The 27,881-nt window shown below is 44.4% G+C and overlaps 1 protein-coding gene across 2 annotated transcripts in view; it reads left to right on the forward strand.

Annotated features, from left to right (window-relative positions):
* The window catches only part of LOC148535437 (cell adhesion molecule CEACAM7-like), a 130,306-nt gene that overhangs the window by 15,317 nt on the left and 87,108 nt on the right, over positions 1 to 27,881 (forward strand). Inside the window, exons 3-6 of one of the 2 annotated variants that reach the window (XR_015875369.1) lie at positions 6,698 to 6,964; positions 21,798 to 22,055; positions 26,967 to 27,098; positions 27,557 to 27,618. Coding sequence is in view for 1 of the 2 variants with exons in the window: in XM_088462560.1 (XP_088318686.1) it covers positions 6,698 to 6,964 (267 nt within the window). In the remaining variant the exon portion in view is untranslated. The remainder of the gene's footprint in view (positions 1 to 6,697; positions 6,965 to 21,797; positions 22,056 to 26,966; positions 27,099 to 27,556; positions 27,619 to 27,881) is intronic. The other variant, XM_088462560.1, reaches the window with a different exon arrangement.

The raw sequence follows: 27,881 nt of genomic DNA on the forward strand, positions 1-27,881 counted from the left end.
GATGTTTTTTCCGAACAACAGGTGAATGTCTTACCTCTCCACAGAGAATGGGACTGTCCAGTCGAGCTGCTGCCTGACAAGATGCCACCTCGTGGTTGCACCTATCCTCTATCCTTGCCTGAGACTCAAGCCATGTCTGAATACATCGAGGACAACCAAGCGAAAGGGTTTATTCGTCCTTCCACCTCTCCTGCCGGAGCTGGGTTCTTTTTCGTCGGCAAGAAGGACAGTGGCCTAAGACCTTGTATAGATTACCGGGGCCCTAATAATATAATGATCAAGAATCGATATCCTCTTCCCCTGATCACAGAGTTGTTCGACAGAGTTAAGGGGTCTATCATATTCTCAAAGTTGGATCTGAGAGGGGCTTATAATCTCATCCGTATTCGTGCAGGTGATGAATGGAAGACCGCCTTTAATACTAGAGATGGACACTTTGAATACCTTGTTATGCCCTTTGGGTTGTGCAATGCCCCTGCTGTGTTTCAGGGCTTTGTTAATGAGATTTTCCGGGACTTGTTGTACGTCTTGGTTGTTGTTTACCTGGACGAAATATTGATTTTTTTTCGTCTTCTGTAGCAAAACATCATGAACATGTGAAGGAAGTATTATCCCTTCTAAGAAAGAACCACCTTTACTGCAAACTGGAGAAATGTGTCTTTGGGGTACCCAGTGTGCCATTCCTTGGTTACGTCATCTCTGGCTCCAGTCTAGAAATGGACCCCAAGAAGGTGCAGACGATATTGGATTGGTCCTGTCCTCAAACTCTGAAAGCCATCCAGAGATTGCTTGGGTTCGCCAACTACTATAGATGCTTTATTAAAGGATTTTCATAATTATTGGCTCCCAATACTGCTCTGACCTGAAAAGACGCTAATCCTGTCCTATGGTCACCCGAGGCAGAGATTGCCTTCCAGCTTTTAAAACAGGCATTTATTTCTGCTCCAGTCTTATGACAACCAGATCTGGATAGGCCATTTCTATTGGAAGTGGATGCGTCATCAGAGGCCGTGGGTGCAGTTCTTTCCCAGCGTTATGACGATAAACGAGTTCATCCATGTGGGTTTTTCTCCAAGAAATTTTCTCCTGCCAAAAGAAATTATGCTATTGGTGAACAAGAACTCTTGGCATTGAAGTTGGCATTAAAAGAATGGAGATACCTGCTGGAAGGGGCCAAGTTTCCCTTCACTGTCTTCACGGACCATAGAAATCTCCTCTCCCTCAAGAATCTTCAGTGCGTGAGTCCTCGTTTGGCCCGATGGGCAATATTTTTTGCTCAGTTCCAGTTCACCTTGACCTTCCGGTCTGGAGCCCTTAATCAAAAGGCAGATGCTCTGTCCAGATCTCTCCTCTGTGATGACAAATCAGAGAATCAACAAAATACACCTGTTTTGGAGTCAAGAGTGTTCACCACCTTACAGTTACAGCCCCCTACTGGGAAGTCCTTTGTGGCCCCGGAGTTAAGGAAGCAACTCCTCACCTGGGCTCATTCCTCTCACTTTGCAGGTCACTACAGGTACTCGGAAGACATTGGAATTTTTAAAGAGAGGCTATTGGTGGCCATCCGTGAAAGCGGACGTGTCAGAGTTCATTTCTTCATGTTCTTCATGTGCCCAGCATAAATCTTCACGTCAGGCTCCGGCTGGTGAGTTGTTGCCACTACCTATTCCATCACGTCCATGGACGCATCTCTCCATGGACTTCATCACGGATCTGCTGAACTCTCAAGGGTTCACTACCATCTAGGTCGTAGTAGACCGATTCTCTAAAATGGTCCATTACATACCACTAAAGAAATTGCCTTCTGCTCCTGACTTGGCTCACTTGTTTGTTCAACATATTTTCCGTCTCCATGGTCTTCCTGCTGAGATAGTCTCTGACCGTGGTGTTCAGTTCACAGTGAAATTTTGGAGAGCCTTATGTTCTGCATTGCAAGTGAAGCTAAATTTTTCTATGGCTTATCACCCACAAAGCAATGGTTCCACTGAGAGGGTTAATCAAGACCTTGAGACCTTCCTGAGGATTTTTATGACATCTTCCCAAGACAATTGGTCTGTATTGCTGCCATGGGCTGAATTTGCACATAATGCCTCCTACCACTCTTCCACGAACCAAACTCCATTCCAAGTGGTCTACGGTCTTCATCCTCGGGTCCCTGAGTTTCAAAGCCTGCCTGTCTTTAATGTTCCAGCTGTAGAAGACACTGTACAGAGATTTGCATCAATTTGGACTCAAGTTCGTGCTGACCTGGACCTTTCATGTCTCCCTGCTTAAACCCCTGGTGCTGAACAAATTCCTGCCTGCTTCTCTCCATGACTGAAAGGGGCGTGGAGTTTGAGGTCTCTCAATTCTGGGATTCTCGTATCTGCAGAGGACATTTGCAGTACATGTTGGATTGGAGGGGCTACGGCCCAGAGGAACGTTGTTGGACCGATGCCCGAGATATCCATGCTCCTGCACTCATCAAGAGGTTCCATGCTGCCCATCCGGATAAGCCTGGTGAGTGTCCTGAGGCCCCCCATAAGGGGGGCATACTGTCACGGCCAGAGTTTCTCAGCATGGTGGTCACTGGGTATTACCTGTAAGGTCACTGTGGCATGGGGTGTCTGGCAGCGGTGCTGGTGTTTGGCGAGGGGCATTGGCTGCATGTGGTTCTGTGTGGACACATTGTCACTAGGGCTGGTGAGGCCTGGCAGTGCTTCTGTTCCGTTTGGCATGGGCGCCGCCATCTTGCCTGCGGCCAAGTGATTCAAGCTGTCCAATCCTGGTGGGTCGTGTTCTTTCCAGCCAGTCACAGCGTGGCACTGAGTATTTAGGAAGGTCCAGAGCCTTCCTTCCTTGCCAGTGTAACATGTTTCTCAGCTGCAGCTGACAGAGAGTACCTGTGCCTTACCTGCCTCCTTGGAAGCGCTACTAGCCTGTACCTTGCCTGCTCCAACCTGCTGGACTTACCCTGCACCCTCCATTTACCTTTTCCCCTGAACCTGATGTTTCCCTGCACCTTGCCTCCAATTACACCCAGCTGGACTTCCTTACCTCTGCCTGCATTCTGTTACAGCTCTCCATATCTGCGTACTGGACTGTTCCTGCCTGTCACTAGACATTTTCCCATTTACCCCACTACAGTTATCAAGTGCACTTTAGTGCTATACCTGGACTTTTTCGTTTGCCATTCCCATGTCTACTAAGTCACTTATTAAAAGCTCCACCTTTTTATTTAAATCGACTTCTGTGTTTGCTCCTATCACCACCCCGGGTCCACACCTAAATCAGAACCTCACAATGCAGAAGCATGCTGTTACACAGTATCAGAGGCCCGTCTTGGATTTCTGCGGAGAACATCGTGGGACAGAAAGGTGAGTATTGGATCTTTTTTTACAGGTAATTCCAAATGGATACTTTACGATGACAAGTGGACGAGAACATCTGGAACTAGGTGAGTATGTATGTGTATGTAATAAAGCTTTATTATCACGGTGTGTTGTGTGTTTATTTAACCATTTCTTTACAGGTGAAGTACAGGTACCAGTGGGCCCTTATTGCTCTGCATGCTAGTACTTGTTGTTCTACAAGTACCAGCATGCGGGGGTGGCTGGCTGGGACCTGTAGTTCCACTGTAAAGACAATGATGAACAATCTATTTTTTACACAACACAAAACACTATCAACCCGCCACCCACCAGCAAGGGGTGGCGGGGATAGCCCTGGGCTATCAACCTAGGCAAGGGGTGCCCTGGAGAGGGTGACCCCTTTATTGGAGGGGTCACCAACTCCCCAGGGATCCCTGGCCTGGGCTGACTAATGGTCAGGGCTGATGCTGCGGCTGGGGGGCCCAGTGAAAGGGCACCCCTGGCTGTGGCATCAGTCCCCCGTTAGAAAGGGTCCAGTGCTGGTTTTAAATATACGGGGGACCTCATGTAATTTTTTTTCTCCGTATATTAAATATCAGCTCTGTCCCTGATGCCTTGTGCTGGTTCTTGAAATACAGTGAAACCCTACACATTTTTTCCATTGTATTTTTAAGAACCTGGACAGGCTGGCTAGCCCAGGGCTGGTTAGTGTTTTTTGGGGGGCCCTACATAATTTTTTTTAAACATTTATCTATTTTTTACAAGGGTTAACAAACAAGCAGCAAGCACCTATCTCACTGATATGTGCTGGCTGCTAGCTCGGGAGAGATTTGCAGAGAGAAAACACTGCAATCTCGGGTGGCAAATCTCCTGCAAAACGAGTTACTCGGGAGAGATATCTCGTTCTGCTTCACCATTGGCAAACTTGTTTAGCTTCAAATCGCCTGTTGGTAAATTTAGTAAAAGAAAAGGGATTAAATCACCCGAATTTTGTCGAATTCCAGCGAGTTAAATCACTTTGAAAACCGGGACCATCTCGAATCTTAGTAAATTTACCCCTAGAATCACTGATAGCAGTTACTGGTATTGTACCTATGGAGTGGATAAGTAATTAATAAAGATTAATATACAAACATTGACTTCAGAGAGGAGTGCTTTTATTTCACGTAAACCCAACACCACTAATTTCACGATTGTCACCATATTTTTTGCCCTCCATATGATTTTAAGAATTTGTTAATAAAAGTTATATTTTCATATATTTGGATTCCTTTTTAGGTTCTGTTTTGTAAGAATTACTGTATTAGTCTAACAATTAATCCCATGAGTGCCACATATAGGACTACTGTTGTCTTCCCTTGTATTATGTGCCTTGGGGTCAGACCTGCCTTGAAGAAAACTAAGGGCTTTATGTATCAGGCAGTGAAAAGCATGGAGAAGTTGCCCATAGCAACCAATCAGCTTTGAAGTAGCATTTATCAAGTACAGTCTATAAAATAATAGGTAGGAGCTGATTGGTTGCTATGGGCAACGCCTCCACTGGTCCACTTCTCCACGCTTTTCACTGCTTGATTACACACAATATAAAATTACTTACCATCAACAAGTATCAGTTCACTTGGTGAGACCCTCCATCCCCTATCAATTTGGCCATCTTTACGGTATTGAGCATATAACATAATCTTGCTTACCTGCCTTGGCAGTGGATGGTACTGTTGATAGAAAAACTGCTGTGAGAGAATGCCCCTGAAGGATCCATTTATCAATAAATATTTGCAACTTATTTAGTATGGGTGTTTTCAGGGAGTAACCGAAAGTATTTAGTATCCCCCAAAAGTACGACAGAGGGACCGCAGCAGATATCTCCAATACCTGCTGCGATCCCTCCATTCCTGTCAGCAGTCGCAATCCCCATAACTTCTATGGATGATGCGATGCTGCTGTATTTAACAACTTACGGAAAGCAATGTATTCCGGAGATTGGCCCCCGCAGCTGCCGCAATCTGAAGCCCGTTGTAGACTATTGGCTACACATTGCAAAATTAGCCAGCAGAGGGTTCCCCCTGGAATCCACCCCGGAAATGGGGAGGTCCCTGTTTCTGCGGATGCCAGATAATACATTCCTGTGCTATGATCGCATCTTGCAGTGCAATCATGGGCGGTAATATCATGCTCGGATCGCATTACAAATGTGATCATTAATAATTGGGCCCTGAGGTCCCAATGAGGTAGATCTTGTTTCTGTTGTGATAATGGAGTACTGCAAGTTCTGACTTTATGGTAAGGACCCAGCTGTCAAAGTGCAGATCTGGTACATCGTATTTCCATACTGTATATACTGTGCTGCAGGGTCTGTGCTGCAGCCGTAACGTCAATGCCAGTTCCTCTCAGAAAATATACAGCAAACTCAGGCTCTCCCTGCAGCCTCTTTTATCCATTTCCTCATGTCCAGTTCTGGGTCACCAACCCCACCTGCCATTTTTCAAACACAACCTGAAAAATGACAAACAAAATTACAGCTAGGAGCTGATTGGTTGGTACTTTATCTCTCTCCACTTTATCTCTCTCCAAGCTTTGATAAATTTCCCCCATTCTTCCATATGTTTTTACAATTAAATTGCTATACCCCCAGCCTTTTACACAACAGGTAATAAATGCAAACTAGGGTCTTGTAGTTCCTTCTCTCTGCACTTACTGTAAATATTGAAAGAGAAAGTAAAGGCTGTAAAAAGGTAATTTTCTGTGTCACTACATTGTATAGGATGAGTTGCAGAGGCTAATAACACGATGATGGACCTTCATCTTGTCACAGATTATGGGGTACATTTCTCTAAGATTCGAGTTTGCTCAAGATTGCCATCTCGGGTGAGATTTCTCTCTTTTCACTGAAAAACTCAGGTGAGAAATCTTGTTCTAAACTTGCAACTCGGGTGAGAAATCTCAATCTGCTTCACCATCGGGCAACACGATCTCAGCTAAACATGCATCTTAGTAAATTTTAGATTTTCAGCCTCGGCGTTGCAAATAGAGTTTTAAAGAAAAACAAACTCGAACAACCTCGAATCTTAGTACATTTACCCCTAGGAATCTAACACATTTCGGTTCGGTCCTGATTTAGAATATAATGATGTTGAGACGTTTGGATAGACCCTTTTATGGTATGGATTTGACACTGAAGAAATAACTGTATCCACCATGCAGGTAATTCCAGCGTGCACTTCTACCGTAAACTTTGCATGGTATTACATTACCTCATTCATTTTATTTCTGTATTATATTACTTATTAATATGAGTGGTAGAGTCTGTGTGTGACCTCTTAACTGTCCATATATTATTACATCCACAGAGCGGGTCAGGAAGCCTAAGGTCACAGCGTCTACCTCCCAGCCCAAGGAAAATGACACAATTACCCTGACATGTGACGCCAGTGATGCTGAGAGGATAACATGGAGCAGGAACAGTGCCGGTCTCCCCTCTGAAACCAGCTTATCAGCAGATAACAGGACTGTGACACTCTCCAGTGTTACACGGGCAGACTCAGGAGAGTACAGATGTGAGGCTGAGAACCTTGTCAGTAAGAGTATCAGTGATCCCTACACAGTAACCGTAGCCTGTGAGTACTTGTGATATTACTGGTTGATGAAGTAAACTTACTAGAAAATGTTTACTTTGTAATTAATGTGTGTTAATGTTAATAGCCATGTATGTATTAATTATAAATTAATAATTTCTAATGAAATGTCACTTTATATATACTAGTGGACTTGGAGGATATTGGTCAGCTCCAAACCTATGTACCAAAAACTACAACCTGATTGGGCAATATCACTCTGGCCCATATCCTCTGCTAATATTTGCTTATTGCATTTAACAGAATTATAAACAGTCAATTATTTTAGGTTTACTTTTTGGTTAATTGTATATTTATTGGCATTAATGTATTACTTTTTTTTTCCTTTGTTCATGTTTTTCATTTTTTATGGATAATATTGCATTCTAAATATAAATACATTCTAAATATATGTCAATTATAGTACATTGGTTGGAGTGAGCTTTACAACACACACACACGTCAGATAATATTCCTATATACGGTCCTGTGCAAACGTTTTGGGCAGGTGTGGAAAAATGCTGCAATGTAAGAATGCTTTAAAAACTAGAAGTGTTAATAGTTTATTTTTATCAATTAACAAAATACAAAGTTAATGAACAGAAAATAAATCTAAATCAAATCAATAGTTGGTGTCAAAGCAGCATCAATTCTTCAATTCTTCTAGGTACACTTGCACACAGTTTTTGAAGGAACTCAGCAGGGAGGTTGTTCCAAACATCTTGGAGAACTAAACACAGATCTTCTGTGGATGTAGGCTTGAGCAAATCCTTCTGACTCTTCATGTAATCCCAGACAGACTCGAAGATGTTGAGATTAGTGCTCTGATGGGGCCATATTATCACTTCCAGGACTCCTTGTTCTTCTTTAAGCTGAAGATAGTTATTAATGACATTGGCTGTATGTTTGGGGTCGTTGTCCTGCTGCAGGATAAATTTGGAGCTAATCAGAGGCATCACTGATGGTATTGCATAAAGGATAAGTACCTGCCTGTATTTCTCAGCATTGAGGACACCATTATTCTTAACCAAATCCCTAACTCCATTTGCTGAAATGCAGCCTCAAACTTGCAAGGAACCTCCACCATGCTTCAATGTTGCCTGCAGACATTCATTATTGTACTGCTCTCCAGCACTTCAGCTTAGAACTGGCAGAAACCAGTGGACCACTGTAGATAACAGATAGATGTAGAAACCCACCAGAGGGTGAGAGGCTATGGATAGATAGATAGATAGATAGATAGATAGATAGATAGATAGATGTAGAAACGTCCAGGGAGTAAGACACTGTAGATACAGTAGGTAGATAGATAGATGGGACAGCACAAATGGAGATGGGAGCATCTAGTAGCAATTGCCAGTACTGAACTCAGGGGTGACACTGACAGCAGCTCTTTATTAAGAGCCATCCTCTGGTCAGAACTGTAGATAGATAGAGTGTCTGCCAGCCAGTACTGATCAGGGGAGGGGTATCTGGGAAACCTCCCCTACATGCACTACTGTAGAGCATATTCTAAGGTCAATATTAAATACTTTAACCCCTTGGCTTATGATTAGGGGTGTGCACCGGCCACTTTTCGTGTTTTGTGTTTTGGTTTTGGATCTTTCTTCGTGTTTTGGATCTGGATTGGTTTTGCCAAAACCACCCTTCCGTGTTTTGGGATCTGGGTTTGTGTTTTGGATCTGTATTTTTTTTAAAAAAAGCATAAAAACAGCTAAAATCACAGAATGTGTTGATTTTTCTGCTCCTATGCTATTATTAATCTCAAAAACCTTAATTTCCACTCGTTTCCAGTCTATTCTGAACACCTCACACCTCACAATAGTGTTTTTATGTCCAAAAGGTTGCACCAAGGTGGATGGATGACTATGCTAAGCGACACGAGTGGGCGGCACAAACATGTGGCCCATCTAGGAGTGACACTGCAGTGGCAGACAGGATGGCAGTTTGAAAAACTAGGCCCCAAACAGTACATAATGCAAAGAAAAAAAAGAGGTCCAAGATGGAATTGTCCTTCGGCCCTCCCACCCATCCTTATGTTGTATAAACAGGACATGCACACTTTAACAAACCAATCATTTCAGCGCCAGGGTCTGCCACACGACTGTGGCAGTAATGATTGGTTCATTTGGGCCCCCACAAAACAAACTGGCAATTAATTTGGCCCTGCACAAACTGGCTCTACGGAGGCAAGATGTCGTCCTCATCCTCCTCATTCACCGATTCCTCACCCTCTTCAGTGTTGTGTACATCCTCATCCTCACAGAGTATTAATTCATCCCCACTGGAATCCACCACCACAGGTCCCTCTGTACGTTCTGGAGGCTGGTCTCCCTGGAAGAGTTGATAATTAATTTTTATGAACATCATCTTCTCCACGTTTTGTGGAAGCAACCTCCTACGCCTTTTGCTGACAAGGTTCCCGGCTACACTAAACACTCTTTCGAAATGCACACTGGAGGGGGGGCAACTCAGGTAAAATAGAGCCAGTTTGTACAGGGGCCTCCAAATTGCTTCTTTTTCCTGCCAGTACATGTACGGACTGTCTGACATGCCTACTTGGATGCTGTCACCGATGTAATCCTTTAACAGACAGACGCACGCTTGTCGCTGCTGCTTTGAGGATGCAGGTGCGGCTACAGCCCACACAATTCACAAAGACAGGAAAAAAAAGAATTTTTTATTTTTTGTGAAGCGCACTTTGAGGGTTACACCACCCTTTAACAGACAGATGCACACTTGTCACTGCTGCTTTGAGGATGCAGGTGCGGCTACTGTGCATACATTTCACACACAAACACAGAAAAAAAGAAGATTATTTTATTTTTTGTGGAGCGCACTTTGGGGGTTACTCCACCCTTTGACAGACAGACGCACGCTTGTCGCTTCTGCTTTGATGATGCAGGTGCGGCTACAGCCCACACAATTCACAAAGACAGAAAAAAAAAGAAGAATTTTCTTATTGTTTGTGGAGCACACTTTGAGTGTTACACCACCCTTTAACAGACAGACACACGCTTGTTGATGCTGCTTTAAGGATGCAGGTGCGGCTACAGCCCACACATTTCACAAAGACAGAAAAAAAAAGATTTTTTTATTTTTTGTGGAGCGCACTTTGAGAGTTACACCACCCTTTAACAGACAGATGCACGCTTGTCGCTGCTGCTTTGAGGACAGTATCATATGCAGTGACAGTAGACTTGTCAGAAATTGTTGACACGTCCTTCAGTCCAGACCAGATGTCCAAACCGGCCCTTGACTTATGACACAGGCGCACGCTTGGCGCTGCTACTGTGTTGCTGCATGTGCAGCTACATCGCACTCAAGTCACAAACACATAAAAAAAATATTTTTTATTTTTTGGAGCACTTTGAGGGTTACACCATCCTTTAACAGACAGACGCACGCTTGTCGCTGCTGCTTTAAGGATGCAGGTGCGGCTAAAGCCCACACATTTCACAAAGACAGAAAAAAAAGAAGAATATTTTTATTGTTTGTGGAGCACACTTTGAGGGTTACACCACCCTTTAACAGACAGACGCACGCTTGTCGCTTCTGCTTTGAGGATGCAAGTGCGGCTACAGCCCACACAATTCACAAAGACAGGAAAAAAAAGAATTTTTTATTTTTTGTGAAGCGCACTTTGAGGGTTACACCACCCTTTAACAGACAGACGCACACTTGTCACTGCTGCTTTGAGGATGCAGGTGCGGCTACTGTGCATACATTTCACACACAAACACAGAAAAAAAGAAGATTATTTTATTTTTTGTGGAGCGCACTTTGGGGGTTACTCCACCCTTTGACAGACAGACGCACGCTTGTCGCTTCTGCTTTGATGATGCAGGTGCGGCTACAGCCCACACAATTCACAAAAACAGAAAAAAAAAGAAGAATTTTCTTATTGTTTGTGGAGCACACTTTGAGTGTTACACCACCCTTTAACAGACAGACACACGCTTGTTGATGCTGCTTTAAGGATGCAGGTGCGGCTACAGCCCACACATTTCACAAAGACAGAAAAAAAAAGATTTTTTTATTGTTTGTGGAGCGCACTTTGAGAGTTACACCACCCTTTAACAGACAGATGCACGCTTGTCGCTGCTGCTTTGAGGACAGTATCATATGCAGTGACAGTAGACTTGTCAGAAATTGTTGACACGTCCTTCAGTCCAGACCAGATGTCCAAACCGGCCCTTGACTTATGACACAGGCGCACGCTTGGCGCTGCTACTGTGTTGATGCACGTGTGGCTACATCGCACACAAGTCACAAACACAGAAAAAAAATAGTTTTTTATTTTTTGGAGCACTTTGAGGATTACACCACCCTTTAACAGACAGACGCACGCTTGTCGCTGCTGCTTTGAGGATGCAGGTGCGGCTACAGCCCACACAATTCACAAAGACAGAAAAAAGTAGAATTTTTTAATTGTTTGTTTAGCGCACTTTGAGGGTTACACCACCCTTTCACAGACAGACGCACGCTTGTCGTTGCTGCTTTGAGGATGCAGGTACGGCTACAGCCCACACATTTCACAAAGACAGAAAAAAAAAGAAGAATTTTTTTATTGTTTGTGGAGTGTACTTTGAGGGTTACAGCACCCTTTAACAGACAGATGCACGCTTGTCGCTGCTGCTTTGAGGATGCAGGTGGAATCTAGACGGGATTTGGAACCGGGGACACACTACCTCCATCAATTGTCTAAATCCCACTGCACTAATGGCGGATACTGGACGCACGTCTAACACCAACATAGCAGTCAAGGCCTCAGTTATATGTTTTGCTTCAGGATGACTGCTGTCGTACTTCATCCTCCTCGCTAGGGACTGTTGGAGGGTCAATTGTTTAGTAAAAGTAGTGGTGTTCCTACTTCCTCTCTGGGATGATGAACAACTCCCAGCAGCAGCAACAGCACTAGGTGGAAGTGGTTCTTGATCTTTCCCTATTTTATTTTTATCGGAGAAAGTTTGGTCCTCCATTTATGTTATATTGATATATACGTGCGGTTAAGGCACGCACAAACACAGAAAATATTTTTTTATTTTTGCTGGAGAGTAGTGCACTTTGTGGGTTACACCACCCTTTAAGAAATGAGCCAGCCGGCACTTTACATATGGAACACAGGCGCACGCTTGGCGCTGCTCCTTTGTTGATGCACGTGCAGCCACAGTGCACACAATTCACAAACACAGAAAATATTTTTTTATTTTGTTTGGAGTGTACTTTGGGGGTTACAGCACCCTTTAACAGACAAGCCAGCCGGCCCTTTACTAATGGGACACAGGCGCACGCTTGGCGCTGCTCCGTTGTTGATGCACGTGCAGCCAGAGTGCACACAATTCACAAACACAGAAATTTTTTTTTATTTTGTTTGGAGTGTACTTTGGGGGTTACAGCACCCTTTAACGGTCAAGCCAGCCGGACCTTTACTTATGACACAGGCGCACGGTTGGCACTACTTTGTCGATGCACGTGCGGCTACTGCGCAAACAATTCACAAACACAGAAAATATTTTTTTATTTTGTTTGGAGTGTACTTTGGGGGTTACAGCACCCTTTAATGGACAAGCCAGCCGGCCCTTTACTTATGGGACACAGGCGCACGCTTGGTGCTCCTCCTTTGTTGATACACGTGCAGCCACAGTGCACACAATTCACAACACAGAAAATATTTTTTTATTTTGTTTGGAGTGTACTTTGGGGGTTACAGCACCCTTTAATGGACAAACCAGCCGGCCCTTTACTTATGGGACACAGGCGCACGCTTGGCGCTGCTCCTTTCTTGATGCACGTGCAGCCACAGTGCACACAATTCACAAACACAGAAAATATTTTTTATTTTGTTTGGAGTGTACTTTGGGGGTTACAGCACCCTTTAACGGTCAAGCCAGCCGGACCTTTACTTATGACACAGGCGCACGCTTGGCACTACTTTGTCGATGCACATGCGGCTACTGCGCAAACAATTCACAAACACAGAAAATATTTTTTTATTTTGTTTGGAGTGTACTTTGGGGGTTACAGCACCCTTTAACGGACAAGCCAGCCAGCCCTTTACTTATGGGACACAGGCGCATGCTTGGTGCTGCTCCTTTGTTGATGCACGTGCAGCCACAGTGCACACAATTCACAAACACAGAAAATATTTTTTATTTTGTTTGGAGTGTACTTTGGGGGTTACAGCACCCTTTAACGGTCAAGCCAGCCGGACCTTTACTTATGACACAGGCGCTCGCTTGGCACTACTTTGTCGATGCACATGCGGCTACTGCGCAAACAATTCACAAACACAGAAAATATTTTTTTATTTTGTTTGGAGTGTACTTTGGGGGTTACAGCACCCTTTAACGGACAAGCCAGCCAGCCCTTTACTTATGGGACACAGGCGCATGCTTGGTGCTGCTCCTTTGTTGATGCACGTGCAGCCACAGTACACACAATTCACAAACACAGAAAATATTTTTTATTTTGTTTGGAGTGTACTTTGGGGGTTACAGCACCCTTTAACGGTCAAGCCAGCCGGACCTTTACTTATGACACAGGCGCACGCTTGGCACTACTTTGTCGATGCACATGCGGCTACTGCGCAAACAATTCACAAACACAGAAAATATTTTTTTATTTTGTTTGGAGTGTACTTTGGGGGTTACAGCACCCTTTAACGGACAAGCCAGCCAGCCCTTTACTTATGGGACACAGGTGCATGCTTGGTGCTGCTCCTTTGTTGATGCACGTGCAGCCACAGTGCACACAATTCACAAACACAGAAAAAATATAATTTTTTTTGCACTTGGATGGAGCACCCCTGATGGACAGAGCACCCCCTGGACAACACTACAGTGCCCCTTTAGGACTGGGACACTGCACAGGACTTTGGAGTGGACACAGCCCCTATGGACAACTGACTGCACAACACAGTCCATCCAGCCCCTATGGACTTTGAAGGAGTGGACACATCCCCTATGGACAACAGCAGCACAGAGCAGCACAACACTACACTGCACTACACTACACAGCCCAGCCAGCCCTAGCTCCCACCCTCCCTCTTCACTGTCCACAGCCGAGTGAGAAAATGGCGCAGACGCGGGTACCTTATATAGGATCCAAAACCCGCGAGACCCGGAAGGCGGGATGATGACGTTTTGCCTCGATTTCAGATCCGAGTCAGGCGGGAAAAGTCGAGCCTGACTCGGATCGGCCTCGGATCGGGGTGGCTGGGGGGTGTTCGGATTTCTGAAATCCGAACCCGCTCACCCCTACTTATGATTCTATCACTAAAATAACCTTATTTTAATAACACACACTTAAAAAAAGTCATTGATTTTGCTGAAAAATTCACTCCTTATAAAAAAATTGCTTCATGTTCCCTCTGGGATTAGAGGTCCTGAAGCCTAAGCTTCATTAGTTTCACTGTAAATCCGCCTCTGCCCTATGGGCGGCAGTTTACTGTCCAGAACATTGCTATAGAGCACCAGTTTGAACTAGGGGTGTGCACCGGCCACTTTTCGTGTTTTGTGTTTTGGTTTTGGATCTGGATCTTTCTTCGTGTTTTGGATCTGGATTGGTTTTGCCAAAACCACCCTTCCGTGTTTTGGGTTCTGGGTTTTGTGTTTTGGATCTGTATTTTTTTTTTAAAAAGCTTAAAAACAGCTAAAATCACAGAATGTGTGGGTTTTTCTGCTCCTATGCTATTATTAACCTCAATAACCTTAATTTCCACTCATTTCCAGTCTATTCTGAACACCTCACACCTCACAATAGTGTTTTTATGTCCAAAAGGTTGCACCGAGGTAGCTGGATGACTATGCTAAGCGACACGAGTGGGCGGCACAAACACGTGGCCCATCTAGGAGTGACACTGCACTGGCAGACAGGATGGCAGTTTGAAAAACTAGGCCCCAAACAGTACATACTGCAAAGAAAGAAAAGAGGTGCAAGATGGAATTGTCCTTGGGCCCTCCCACCCACCCTTATGTTGTATAAATAGGACATGCACACTTTAACAAACCAATCATTTCAGCGCCAGAGTCTGTCACATGACTGTGGCTGAAATGATTGGTTCGTTTGGGCCCCCACAAAATAAGCTGGCAATTAATCTGTCCCTGCACACACTGGCTCTACGGAGGCAAGATGTCATCCTCATCCTCCTCATCCACCGATTCCTCACCCTCTTCAGTGTTGTGTACATCCTCATCCTCACAGAGTATTAATTCGTCCCCGCTGGAATCCACAACCACAGGTCCCTCTGTACGTTCAGGAGCCTGGTCTCCCTGGAAGAGATGATAATTCATTTTATGAACATCATCTTCTCCACATTTTGTGGAAGCAACCTCCTACGCCTTTTGCTGACAAGGTTCCCGGCTGCACTAAACACTCTTTCGGAGTACCCACTGGAGGGGGGCAACTCAGGTAAAATAGAGCCAGTTTGTACAGGGACCTCCAAATTGCTTCTTTTTCCTGCCAGTACAGGTACGGACTGTCTGACATGGCTACTTGGATGTTGTCACCGATGTAATCCTTTAACAGACAGACGCACGCTTGTCGCTGCTGCTTTGAGGATGCAAGTGTGGCTACAGCCCACACAATTCACAAAGACAAAAAAAAGAAGAATATTTTTATTGTTTGTGGAGCGCACTTTGAGGGTTACACTACCCTTTAACAGACAGACGCACGCATGTCGCTGCTGCTTTAAGGATGCAGGTGCGGCTACAGCCCACACATTTCACAAAGACAGAAAAAAAAAAAAAGAATGTTTTAATTGTTTGTGGAGCGTACTTTGAGGGTTACACCACCCTTTAACAGACAGATGCACGCTTGTCGCTGCTGCTTTGAGGACAGTATCATATGCAGTGATGGTAGACCTGTCAGAAATTGTTGGCACGTCCTTCAGTCCGGACCAGATGTCCAAACCGGCCCTTGACTTATGACACAGGCGCACGCTTGGCGCTGCTACTGTGTTGCTGCATGTGCAGCTACATCGCACTCAAGTCACAAACACATAAAAAAAATATTTTTTATTTTTTGGAGCACTTTGAGGGTTACACCATCCTTTAACAGACAGACGCATGCTTGTCGCTGCTGCTTTAAGGATGCAGGTGCGGCTAAAGCCCACACATTTCACAAAGACAGAAAAAAAAGAAGAATATTTTTATTGTTTGTGGAGCACACTTTGAGGGTTACACCACCCTTTAACAGACAGACGCACGCTTGTCGCTTCTGCTTTGAGGATGCAAGTGCGGCTACAGCCCACACAATTCACAAAGACAGAAAAAAAAAAAATTTTTTTATTGTTTGTGGAGCGCACTTTGAGGGTTACACCACCCTTTAACAGACAGACGCACGCTTGTTGCTGCTGCTTTGAGGATGCAGGTGGAATCTAGACGGGATTTGGAGCTGGGGACACACTACCTCCATCAATTGTCTAAATCCCACTGCACTAATGGCGGATACCCGACACTCGACTAACACCAACATAGCAGTCAAGGCCTCAGTTATATGTTTTGCTTCAGGATGACTGCTGTCGTACTTCATCCTCATCGCTAGGGGCTGTTGGAGGGTCAATTGTTTAGTAAAAGTGGTGGTGTTCCTACTTCCTCTCTGGGATGATGAACAACTCCCAGCAGCAGCAACAGCACTAGGAGGAAGTGGTTCTTGATCTTTCCCTATTTTATTTTTATCAGAGAAAGTTTGGTCCTCCATTTATGTTATATTGATATATACGTGCGGCTAAAGCGCACACAAACACAGAAAATATTTTTTTATTTTTGCTGGAGAGTAGTGCACTTTGTGGGTTACACCACCCTTTAAGAAATGAGCCAGTCACAAACACAGAAAATATTTTTTTTTTTGGTTTGGACTGGAGTGTACTTTGGGGGTTACAGCACCCTTTAACGGTCAAGCCAGCCGGCCCTTTACTTATGACACAGGCGCACGCTTGGCACTACTTTGTTGATGCACGTGCGGCTACTGCGCACACAATTCACAAACACAGAAAAAATATTTTGTTATTTGGTTTGGAGTGTACTTTGGGGGTTACAGCACCCTTTAACGGTCAAGCCAGCCGGCCCTTTACTTATGACACAGGCGCACGCTTGGCACTAATTTCTTGATGCACGTGAGGCTACTGCGCACACAATTCACAAACACAGGAAAAATATTTTGTTATTTGGTTTGGAGTGTACTTTGGGGGTTACAGCACCCTTTAACGGTCAAGCCTGCTGGCCCTTTACTTATGACACAGTCGCACGCTTGGCACTACTTTGTTGATGCACGTGCGGCTACTGCGCACACAATTCACAAACACAGAAAAAATATTTTGTTATTTTGTTTGGAGTGTACTTTGGGGGTTACAGCACCCTTTAACGGTCAAGCCAGCCGGCCCTTTACTTATGACACAGGCGCACGCTTGGCACTACTTTGTTGATGCACGTGCGGCTACTGCGCACACAATTCACAAACACAGAAAATAATTTTTTTTTTGGTTTGGACTGGAGTGTACTTTGGGGGTTACAGCACCCTTTAACGGTCAAGCCAGCCGGCCCTTTACTTATGACACAGGCGCACGCTTGGCACTACTTTGTTGATGCACGTACGGCTACTGCGCACACAATTCACAAACACAGAAAAAATATTATTTTTTTAGCACTTGGGGGAGCACCCCTGATGGACAGAGCACCCCCTGGACAACACTACAGCACCCCTTTAGGACTGGGACACTGCACAGGACTTTGGAGTGGACACAGCCCCTATGGAGAACTGACTGCACAACACCGTCCAGCCAGCCCCTATGGACTTTGAAGTAGTGGACACAGCCCCTATTAACAACAGCAGCACAGCACAACACAGCCAGCCCCTATGGACTTTGAAGTAGTGGACAACAGCAGCACAGCGCAGCACAGCACAGCACAACACTACTCTGCACTACACTACACTACACAGCCCAGCCAGCCCTAACTCCCACCCTCCCTCTTCACTGTCCACAGCCGTGTGAGAAAATGGCGCCGACGCGGGTACCTTATATAGGATCCAAAACCCGCGAGACCCGAAAGGCGGGATGATGACGTTTTGCCTCGATTTCAGATCCGAGTCAGGCGGGAAAAGTCGAGCCTGACTCGGATCGGACTCGGATCGGGGGGGCTCGGGGGGGTTCGGATTTCAGAAATCCGAACCCGCTCACCCCTAGTTTGAACATAATGCAAATGAAAAAAGACCAGGTCCTGCATGATGTTCTCTAGCCAATTAGCAGCTCCACTGTTTGTAGCCACAAATCTGATGTTGTTGGCCATCAAATCAGCAGAGGATGAGGAGGAGACTTTGGAAAGTATACTCACCCAATTTCCCTTCTGCTCCACAGCACCAGGTCTAGGGCCTGATTCAGTACGGATCGCAGATGCGATTGCAATAGCGATTACCAGTGGCGTAACTTCAACCCTGGTGCCCGGAGGCAAGATAAATGTTGGTGCCCCCCCCCAAATTAAAAGGTACCACCCCCCTAGCACTATGCCAGCCCCAGCTGCCGCTCCTCCCCCCAATGCAGTTCCTCTTATACAATGCCCCCAGTAGTGGTCCACCTATGCAGTGCCTGCCTATGTAGTGCCCCCCAGTAATGGTCCCCCTATGCAGTGCCTCCAGTAGTGGTCCCCCTATGCAGTGCCTCCAGTAGTGAGCCCCCTGTAGTTGCCCCTGTAGTTAGCCCCCTGTAGTTAGCCCCCTGTAGTTCCCCCAGAAGTGAGTCCCCAGAAGTGAGTCCCCTGTAGTTAGCCCCAGTAGTGAGCCACTTGTAGTTGCCCCCAGTAGTGAGCCCCCTGTAGTTAGCCCCTTGTAGTTGCCCCCAGTAGTGAGCCCCCAGTAGTGAGCCCCCAGTAGTGAGCTCCCTGTAGTTGTCCCCTGTAGTGAGCCCCCAGAAGTTAGCCCCCTGTAGTTGCCCCCAGTAGTGAGCCACCCCCCTCGCACGCGCACACACACACACAAAAAAACCCAACAAACTTACCTTTATCCCCACTCCAGTGCTGCTGCCGTCCATCCCCGGTGTCCTCTCCTCGGCACTATGGGAGTGACGTCATGACGTCACTCCCATAGTGCAATGCGGGACCCGGAAGATGGAGGGAGCTCCGTCCTCCGGTTGCCGTCGGGGGTTTGAATAGGAGCCGGGCGCCCGCTGGTAACACACTCAGCAGGCGCCCAGCAAATGGAGGGTGCAGGGGGTGCGACCGCACCCCCTGCACCCTCCGTAGTTACGCCAGTGAGGTGGAGCGCCGATCAGTGGCGCTCCTTCTCCATACAGCTCCCGGGGACAATGGAGCCAGGTGGCAAATGACTCCATTGTCAATAAGCTTTATAAATATATCATCCCCCGCTCCCTCAGCACACCCCTCCCCCCCCAACATGGCAGTGATAAAAAATAAGCTTTATAAATATATCATCCCCCGCTCCCTCAGCACACCCCTCCCCCCCTAACATGGCAGAGTGACAAAATATATGCATAGTAGATATATCATCCCCCCCCTCCGCCGAGTCCAACGCCAGGCAATGACCCCACTTGCTTGGCTTGCCAGACACTGTGACAGACAGACAGACTCACTTACTTGATTCTTGCTGCCTGAGTCCCCAGTCACAGTGCCACAGCCCTCTGCGCTGCCCACGCAGATCCTGTCTCCCGGGTCCCAGTCGCACTTTATACAGACAGTGTCTTGTCTTCACCACGGTCCGACTCCATCTGCACTCTGTCTGCAGTGTCGGGCGGCTCTTCAGAGGAGCACGGGGCAGGCACAGCCAGGGTAGGTCGCGGGCGGTCACATGATACGTGGTGACGTCCGCGGCCCTCCAAGAGCACAGTGTGTAGTAGAGCCGGAGGAGGAGCGCCACTGATGCTGATTGGCGCTCAGCTCAGCGGCTCCTCTCTCTGGCTTTCTTTTATTTGCAGTGAAGCTGGCGGTAGCGGTATAGGGGTAGGTAGATGCGGTGGAAGGAAGTGGAATGGCCGGGACCCTGGAGACAATGGAGCCAGATGCCCCCTTCAGGGCTGGGCGCCCGGCGGCAACTGACTCCATTGTCTCCGGGAGTTCCGCCACTGGCGATTACGTATGCAGTCTCATTGTGATAGTATGCTAATCCATTGCGATCACAATGCAATCTCAGCACTATATAAGGACGCGCACTTTACCTTACACACATACGTAATAGTTAGCAGAATAGCGAAATCATCGGCCACATCGAGTACCATGGGTCCCTCATGCACACTTGCACAAGGTCAGAAATTGCTAACATGAACGCACGCTATTGGAGCTGAAGCTGCGTAGGCCATCGCAGTGGATAATTTATGCATGCCCCTGCAACTGCGTCCAAACACGCTGGCACGTCTGCGTTTTGCTGACCACCCTCCCCCCCCCGACACCATTCACAAGCGGCACTTTCTGTCGATCATTGAGTGATGGCTCTGCGTGGTCACTGCTATTGCAGTCCTGATCGCAGTGGCCGGTTCGCGCACTGCGATGCATGCACATGCACAGAACGCCATAATCGGCCAATTGCGTGCATATTAGCAACTGCGTTCTTTGCTGAATCAGGTCCTGCAGGCTCCTGCAGTAGTATGGCTAATTAGTGGGGAGGGGGACCTCACCAGGCCGTTTATCAGGATGTTTCCAACTTTGTGATGAAGAAATAGAATGGTGATGGAGAGCTGGGACTTATGGTGCCTATTTTTCAAACTTCACTCACCCTCTTTTCCAACTTCACTCACCCTCTTATCAAAAGCTGATTATGTCACTGCTCATATGTAAATAATATGCAACCCTCTTACGCCCTGCATATGACACAGTCCTATACAGATGGATCAGATATTTTGTATTGTGTTCTATAGAATTTGCCCTAATGTTTGCTTTACCTGTATGCCAGAAACTACAGGTCTCGTAAATATACCCCTTTGACAGAACTAAGATCAGGACCAAAATATTGATGTTATACAGATGTGTCCTCGCTCATCTTTGCCACCAGTGCGGCAAACTTGAGCACTCATCGCGGCATGTGATTTGCCGCACACGTGTACACAACAGTATGCCAAGCCGCAGTAGCATTCGCACCACGCAATCCAATTAATCGCAGGAGCGAAGAAGATACATGTGCCCATTCACGGGTACATGACTTGTGGCATCCATGCCATGGCAAGTCACAGCAGCAGCAGCAAAGATGAGCGTGTACACATTTGTAAGTAACTGTATATTGTAATCATCTTAAATATAAAAATGTTCTGTGCTTATTATTGTGGGTCATATTTATCACAATCCGCATAACAGATATGGATGGAATGTGATAATATCGCCCGAATTCACGTAGCGATAATTGAACACAAGAATGTATCAAATATCGCAGGCAGGAACAAAGCTTGCAAGAAAGCCCTGTCCCTGCGAATCCTCTCTGTACAGTTCTCATAGTATGTTTTGCAAAAAATACCCTAAGAGTGTGACTGCGGATGTGCCGCTGCCATCTTACCCCGTTATTTTTTTATACAATTCAACTTTAGTTAATCTGAGCAGATTGCATTTTCAATTACAAAGTGATCTACTTACTAGAAAAAAACAATGCAATAATTAGTTTTTGGAGGAAAACTTAAGTACTTTACAAATTCTCCTATAATTGCCTTTAAGTACAATTAGGTAATACTAAAATAATGTGAAATGGGTGTGAAAACACCCGTTGTCACAATATTTTAATAAACATAAAATTGATAAACATTCCCTGATGTTTGTTTCTGCTGATAAAGCTGCTGGTCCTGACATTATAATGTGTATGCTTTTCTGTCCTACTATTATGACATTGTTTTTTTTTGTTATTGCAGATGACCCAGAGAAGGTGCAAATTACAGGCAGATTACATGTGAGCTTTGGTTCGGACATCTCATTATCATGTTCTGCTGATTCTGTGCCACCACCCGACTACCAATGGAGATTCAAGGACAGCGTTTTAAATAAAACACAAAACACGCTCATACTTTATAATGCATACTGCGCGGACCAGGGGATTTATACCTGTGTGGTGACTAACCCGGTGACACTACGTACTGCTACTGCCTCTGTGTTTGTGAATGTTACAATGGGTAAGTCTATAATTAATGTCTACAACAGAAACCTGGATATTCCAAGCAAAACAAAGGAGACATTTGGCAACATAATCTCTTTTGCACTTTGCTATAATCGGGCAGCACTGCGCCCTATCCCGGCGATGTATCTGGGTGCATGACGTCATGACACCATGTCGAGGGGGCCACCAGCATTTGGAAGTACAGCACTGCCCAGAGTGTCCTCCGGTCAGATGTACTGTACTGTACAGGCTGCAGAGTGCGTGCCCAGAGCATACAAAGGATGCTCCAGGTGTCACTACAGCAGTGGTACTTGCTCTAGGTGCCTTTTCATGCACTCTGCTAGCTAGATGCAGAGGCCATGGGGCAGTAACATTGCTGCCACCAGGGCTCTTTGCTCTGGGAGATGACACCGCTTGTACACCCCTAGTTATGGCCCTGCTCTTGTACATAAAGTGTAGTTGGAAATTGTGTATGTTTGCAAATAATGTTCAGATTACACTTTTGCAGCTTAGTCTTGAAGAGAATTAGAGTTTACTGCATTCATTCTAATTAACTGCCAGACTGGATGCTCAGATGAAAGCCAACCACAGTGCAAGACATTTACTGTACAGGGAGATCCGTATTACCATTTATGTCCTCAATGAACCCCAGAGTTCATTGAGGACAACTGCTCGATAGATATGGACTGCATTGTGGGGAACAGTTCAGGTTAAAAAATTCAATACTGTGGCAAAAACATTGCTAGATGGGCAATGGAAATGGTCACAATTAGCTGTGGCTCAACCTACAGGTGCTTACTGTGTAATAGTAGACATAATAATTTAGACATAATAATTAAATAATGGATAATGTGTTCTCTCTCCAAATCATCAGCTAACACCAATGCTAGACAGCCTGTGCTACTTCCCCTATAACATGTAGACTGTGATCATGAAATTCCCTTACTACAATGAGAAGCAGCTCCTGGATGGTCAGAGATGGGCCTCAGCCACTAGTGGGAATATTCTGCAGATCTAGCCTAAAAGTTGACATTGCCAGGAACAGGTATGTTGGGGGCCACTGCACATGTGGCCCCATCTGCCTCAAAACATCACTGAGTTTGTTTAATAAGAACACTGATACAAAATTCCTCAGAAGAGTAAATTATAGCCAGGTTGCAGTGCAAAAATAACAGCACTTGGTAATGCAAATTCTTAGGTTTTATTGAGTAAAGAGTACAAGTCATGGACTATAGAGGAGTGGAGGAAAGTGATATGGTCAGATAAATCATATCATATCTGTACTGTGTACAGGGTGTGTAGCCAGAGCCACCCTGAACCCCTGGGCCTATGTGTAGTACACACCCTGTACCCATCAGAGTTAGGCAACTGAACAAAATACTGCACCACAGGATGATGTGTGCAGTCAACTGACCTGCAGTTGTTTTGCTCTGCCATTTTAAGGATTGACTGCATTGCGGTCTTTTGCCGCTAATGCCACTAGTCATGTATGCAACTTTATGCTAATGCTTATTAAAGCCCTTCCCCTGGTGAACAAGCATGTGTCTGAATGTGGAAGGGCTAGGACACCCAATTTGAGCGGCTTCAGTCATAACCATTGGAAGCATCATCAGTACTTGCACCAGTCCCTTGCTAGATTCAGAATCTATGTTGGAGAATGGCTTCCAATGTACGTGATTAAGTATCTGAGTTCACAACCACTCCTGTGCAAGCTCGTGACACTCCCATAACATGCCCATCAGATGGAAGATTTTTGAGTGTCTGTTTAGACACCTCCCAGTCATCATCCAATACATTCCACAGTCAATGCGACTCAGTCCTGTAAATTAGTACTTAGACACATATCGCCATATTGCTTTTAGCTACTTTCCTGATGTGCTTGCATCTTTTATGACTATGGAAAGAACAAAGATGAGTCCGCACTAGTAATAAATCTTGTGATTTTCAAAGAAAGATCAGTAGAAGATTATAAGAACCAACATACAGGTTAATTGCTTGGACAATCCTAAATAACCAATGGTTCAGGTGACCAAGCCCTCCGGCAAAACGCGCGTCTTACCGTTTGTAGCCTGCATGCTGCCCTCCACTCCTTATGCTTTTCAACACCTTCCAGATTACAGGTATCTTTCTGTCTCTCCACCGCACCGCTGCACTGAGGACATCAGCGGGTGACTCCCCCTGCAATACCCGACGGTAACAGGGGAGAGACACAGCTGACATCTCTGCTGTCAGCTGCATTCTTTTTCTTCCTCCTGTGACCCCGGTGGCTACTCCTCCTCACGTCCCCCGTTTGATACAGACTGGGGATTTGGAGGGGCCCCCGATCTCTTGTGATCACAGGACTTACTTCCTTATTCTTTTTCCCAATTTACATCTGTCATTTGACGGCGTATATTATTATCAATAATAATTTTTTTCTGTTTCTATATGTTTGTGTGCCTGTTATTTTCCCAGCACCAGTAGTACACTAGTGTATAGCCATAATTTATGGTGACAATATTAATATTTTTTACCAACATTAGCTATCAGCTCAATTTATGAGACTATTTAATTCTCAGGTGCGGACTGGATTTATCATAGCACACATCTCCACGTCTTCTCTATCCCTCTAACAAGCTCTCTCATCTGGGTTACTTCTCTGTCACTCCCTCTGCAATGCACCTTGTATCAGAGGTTAGTTACATTTAGATATCCCAGAAAGCAGAAGCGTTGCCTTCCTCTTCACCTGGGACAAACGCATCAGACACTCTCTCATCCCCTGTCTTATATAGACAGGTGACAGCAGAAGTATATGGGCGTTTATCCATCCCAGGTCTTACTTTCTTCTTCTGGTTTAGGTTATCAATATGTGTTAATGGGATCACAGATACCTATTTACGGGTACATTAATTATCCAATACTATTCTAATATCACGGATGATCCCCATATTCAGCACTCTACATACTACTTTTATGTGTGGTTTCATTTTAATTGATCAATACAATCTGTCTATTGAGGGTCGCATCAGCAATATTTTTCCCTTATGATATATTTTGATATTTGTTGTGTAACAGAGTCATTATATGTGTCACAATAGATGTCTTCTTGTGACTAGAATTTGTTGATATATTCCACGATTTTGATTATCATCATTTTTAGATGACTTATATGTATATGTGTTAAGTGTGTACGTCAATTGTTATGAATTTCACTGGACATATCGTTATGATTGATTTGTACACTTTACCTTAACTAACTCCTTGTAAAAGAGTCATTACATGTGTCACAATAGATGACTAGGATGATTAGTTAATTGATTATTCATTTGTATATCCAGTGTACTTCTAGATATTCTATCTTTTTCTTTTAAGGTTCTTTATTAAAGGTTATGTTTTATATTCTCTTTCATATCATCACAATACAACTATTACATCATATGCAAGAGTGCCCCAACATAGACATTATTTGTCTTTCCCCCTGCCTTTGCTTCCAACAAAGGTATTTATTTTAATCTTTTATGACTATGCCAGGCAGTACGTTACCTGACATGTTTGGAAACAATGCGACCAGTTAAAAAACAACATTGGGTGGCAGCTGGAAGATAATCTTCCAACAGCCGCCAATGACAGAGGGACCTCTTGGCTCCTCTGCATCCCTGTACCCTCCCCCATTGTCTGACATGCAGCCAATCACTGCTGATCAGGCACCCTGGCAGTAACTCTACCTGGAGGCTGCATAGAGGAGGAGACACCAAGGAAATAACCAGCTCTCAGCTCCCCCAACCCCCCACCCTGCAGTGTTTACCCAGCAGTAGCTCAGAGGAGCAGTTGTCAGGAAATGCAAAGTCACAATGTCATGCTGGTCATCGATGGTTATATAATTTATCTTATAGTAAAAAAAATTGGTATTAATGTTATGTGTTTAAAAAAAAGTGTTTTAATAAAATTGTGTTGGATAAGTTAGAAAACTGTGTTTTTGACCTAATTCAATCATAAAATACTCCAACAATTTCTGAGTGTTTTTTGGAAAAAATATTAGCCACTTAAGTGGTTAAGAGATTTAGGTGATAAAAAAAACACTAATTTAGGTAAACATTGGCATTGTGTGGTGTTTACAGGAGCCAAACTTTGAAATAAATATTGTGTTTTGCAAGTGGTGAGGGCCCAGTATATTGAACATAATATATATATTATATCTACTGCTATGTTTTCATGTATAAAAGCTTTTTTTTTTTCGTTTTTTCTACTTTTATAAAACTGTGGGGAAGAACATGGGCTCCAGAAGCCATTAGTAATATATACCTTTCAATTTGTGGTGAAATTTTTTTTTATCGCTTTAACATAATGACCAATCTTCAGTTTGGTAATGAAGCCCCTAAATTCTCTATTATACTAAAACATGTACACAAACAAACTAATTTGAAATTGGAACATAACATAAAAAATTATATGGTTAAATCCTCAAGACTCAAACCTTGGGCGGCATGTAATACAGATCGAGTCTGCCGGAGGTGCGGGATGCAGACTGATCTCGATCGTTTTTTAAAGTTGCAGTCATTTACAAGGCAAAGCCAGTTCGGCCAGTTCGGCCAGTTCGGCTTTGCCTTGTAAATGCCTGCAACTTTAAAAAAACGACCGAGATCAGTCTGCATCCCGCACCTCTGGCAGACTCGATCTCTATTATATCCCGCCTTAAATCTTTGATTTAAAAAAAAAAAAAACAAGGAAGAAGAAAATCAAAATTGAAGGAGCTGTTCTATTCGGTGGAAGAGCTGAGACGTTGATAACTTTTTCCTTTTAAATCATGTTTAATATAAAAATATAACGTGTGGGATCTGCTGTGTAGACAAATAGGACACAAGTATTTTGGGGTCAGACTAGAAACTATTTTAATTGTTAATGGTCTGTGGCAATATTATAAGAACTTACACATCCATTTACTGTACAGGTGACCGTGGATCGTCTGCTGAGCTCAGTGCTAGAGAGACAGCTGGAATCATCTGTGGGACAATCCTCGGAATTGTGCTGATTGTTAGTGCAACGTTTCTACTGTATAAGAGATGTGTCCTCCCTGCAAGAGGTAATGGAAGATGCAATATAAGTGTGATTGGATGTGGTGTTCTGGAATTCTTCGTGATTGATGTAGTCAGAATTACAAAAGAAACTTGTTGCGATTTACCAAACCTTGGACAGAGATAAAGTACCAACCAAACAGCTCCTAACAGTCATTTTACAGGCTGTGTTTGGAAAATGACAGTTAGGAGCAGATTGGTTGTACATTATCTCTCTCCAAACATTTGATAAATATCACCCACTGTCAAAGGGTTCAAGGTCCCAATCATTTCAACATATGCATTTGCTGCAATTTAATAATTTATATAACAGATAATATTTATAAAAGTTGTCTTTCTGAATAGCCCTATACCTTATATTACAATCATAAGTCAACACACTTCGCATCAGTAAGCCTTTATAAAATAGTAATACCCTAATCATGATCAATGTAAATGTATATAAATATTTATGATTAATCAACAGAGACATCAAATAAGAAGCAGTAGGCAGTGACTGAGTATTACAATGTACCGGCTGCTACAGTGGTGAGTAAGGAACCGATGTGCCCCTAAATTCAATTTCTCAAAACATTATATGTATTCTATGAAATCAACATATTTTAAAACAAATATTTTATTGCATATATCAGTGTTCAGTTCTTTCCCCATAACATTAATTCCAATAACTGAATCTCATGATCTCATGCTACGACTCTTATTTTATAATTTGCTCTAATACTAAAACTGTATTTACATTACCAAGTACAATTATATAATATTCAGAGCTGGATTAAGGGTCACAAGGGCTG

This window comes from Taudactylus pleione, unplaced genomic scaffold, assembly GCF_031769625.1.
Source record: "Taudactylus pleione unplaced genomic scaffold, aTauple2 ptg000051l, whole genome shotgun sequence".
In the NCBI taxonomy this organism is placed as follows: domain Eukaryota; kingdom Metazoa; phylum Chordata; class Amphibia; order Anura; family Myobatrachidae; genus Taudactylus; species Taudactylus pleione.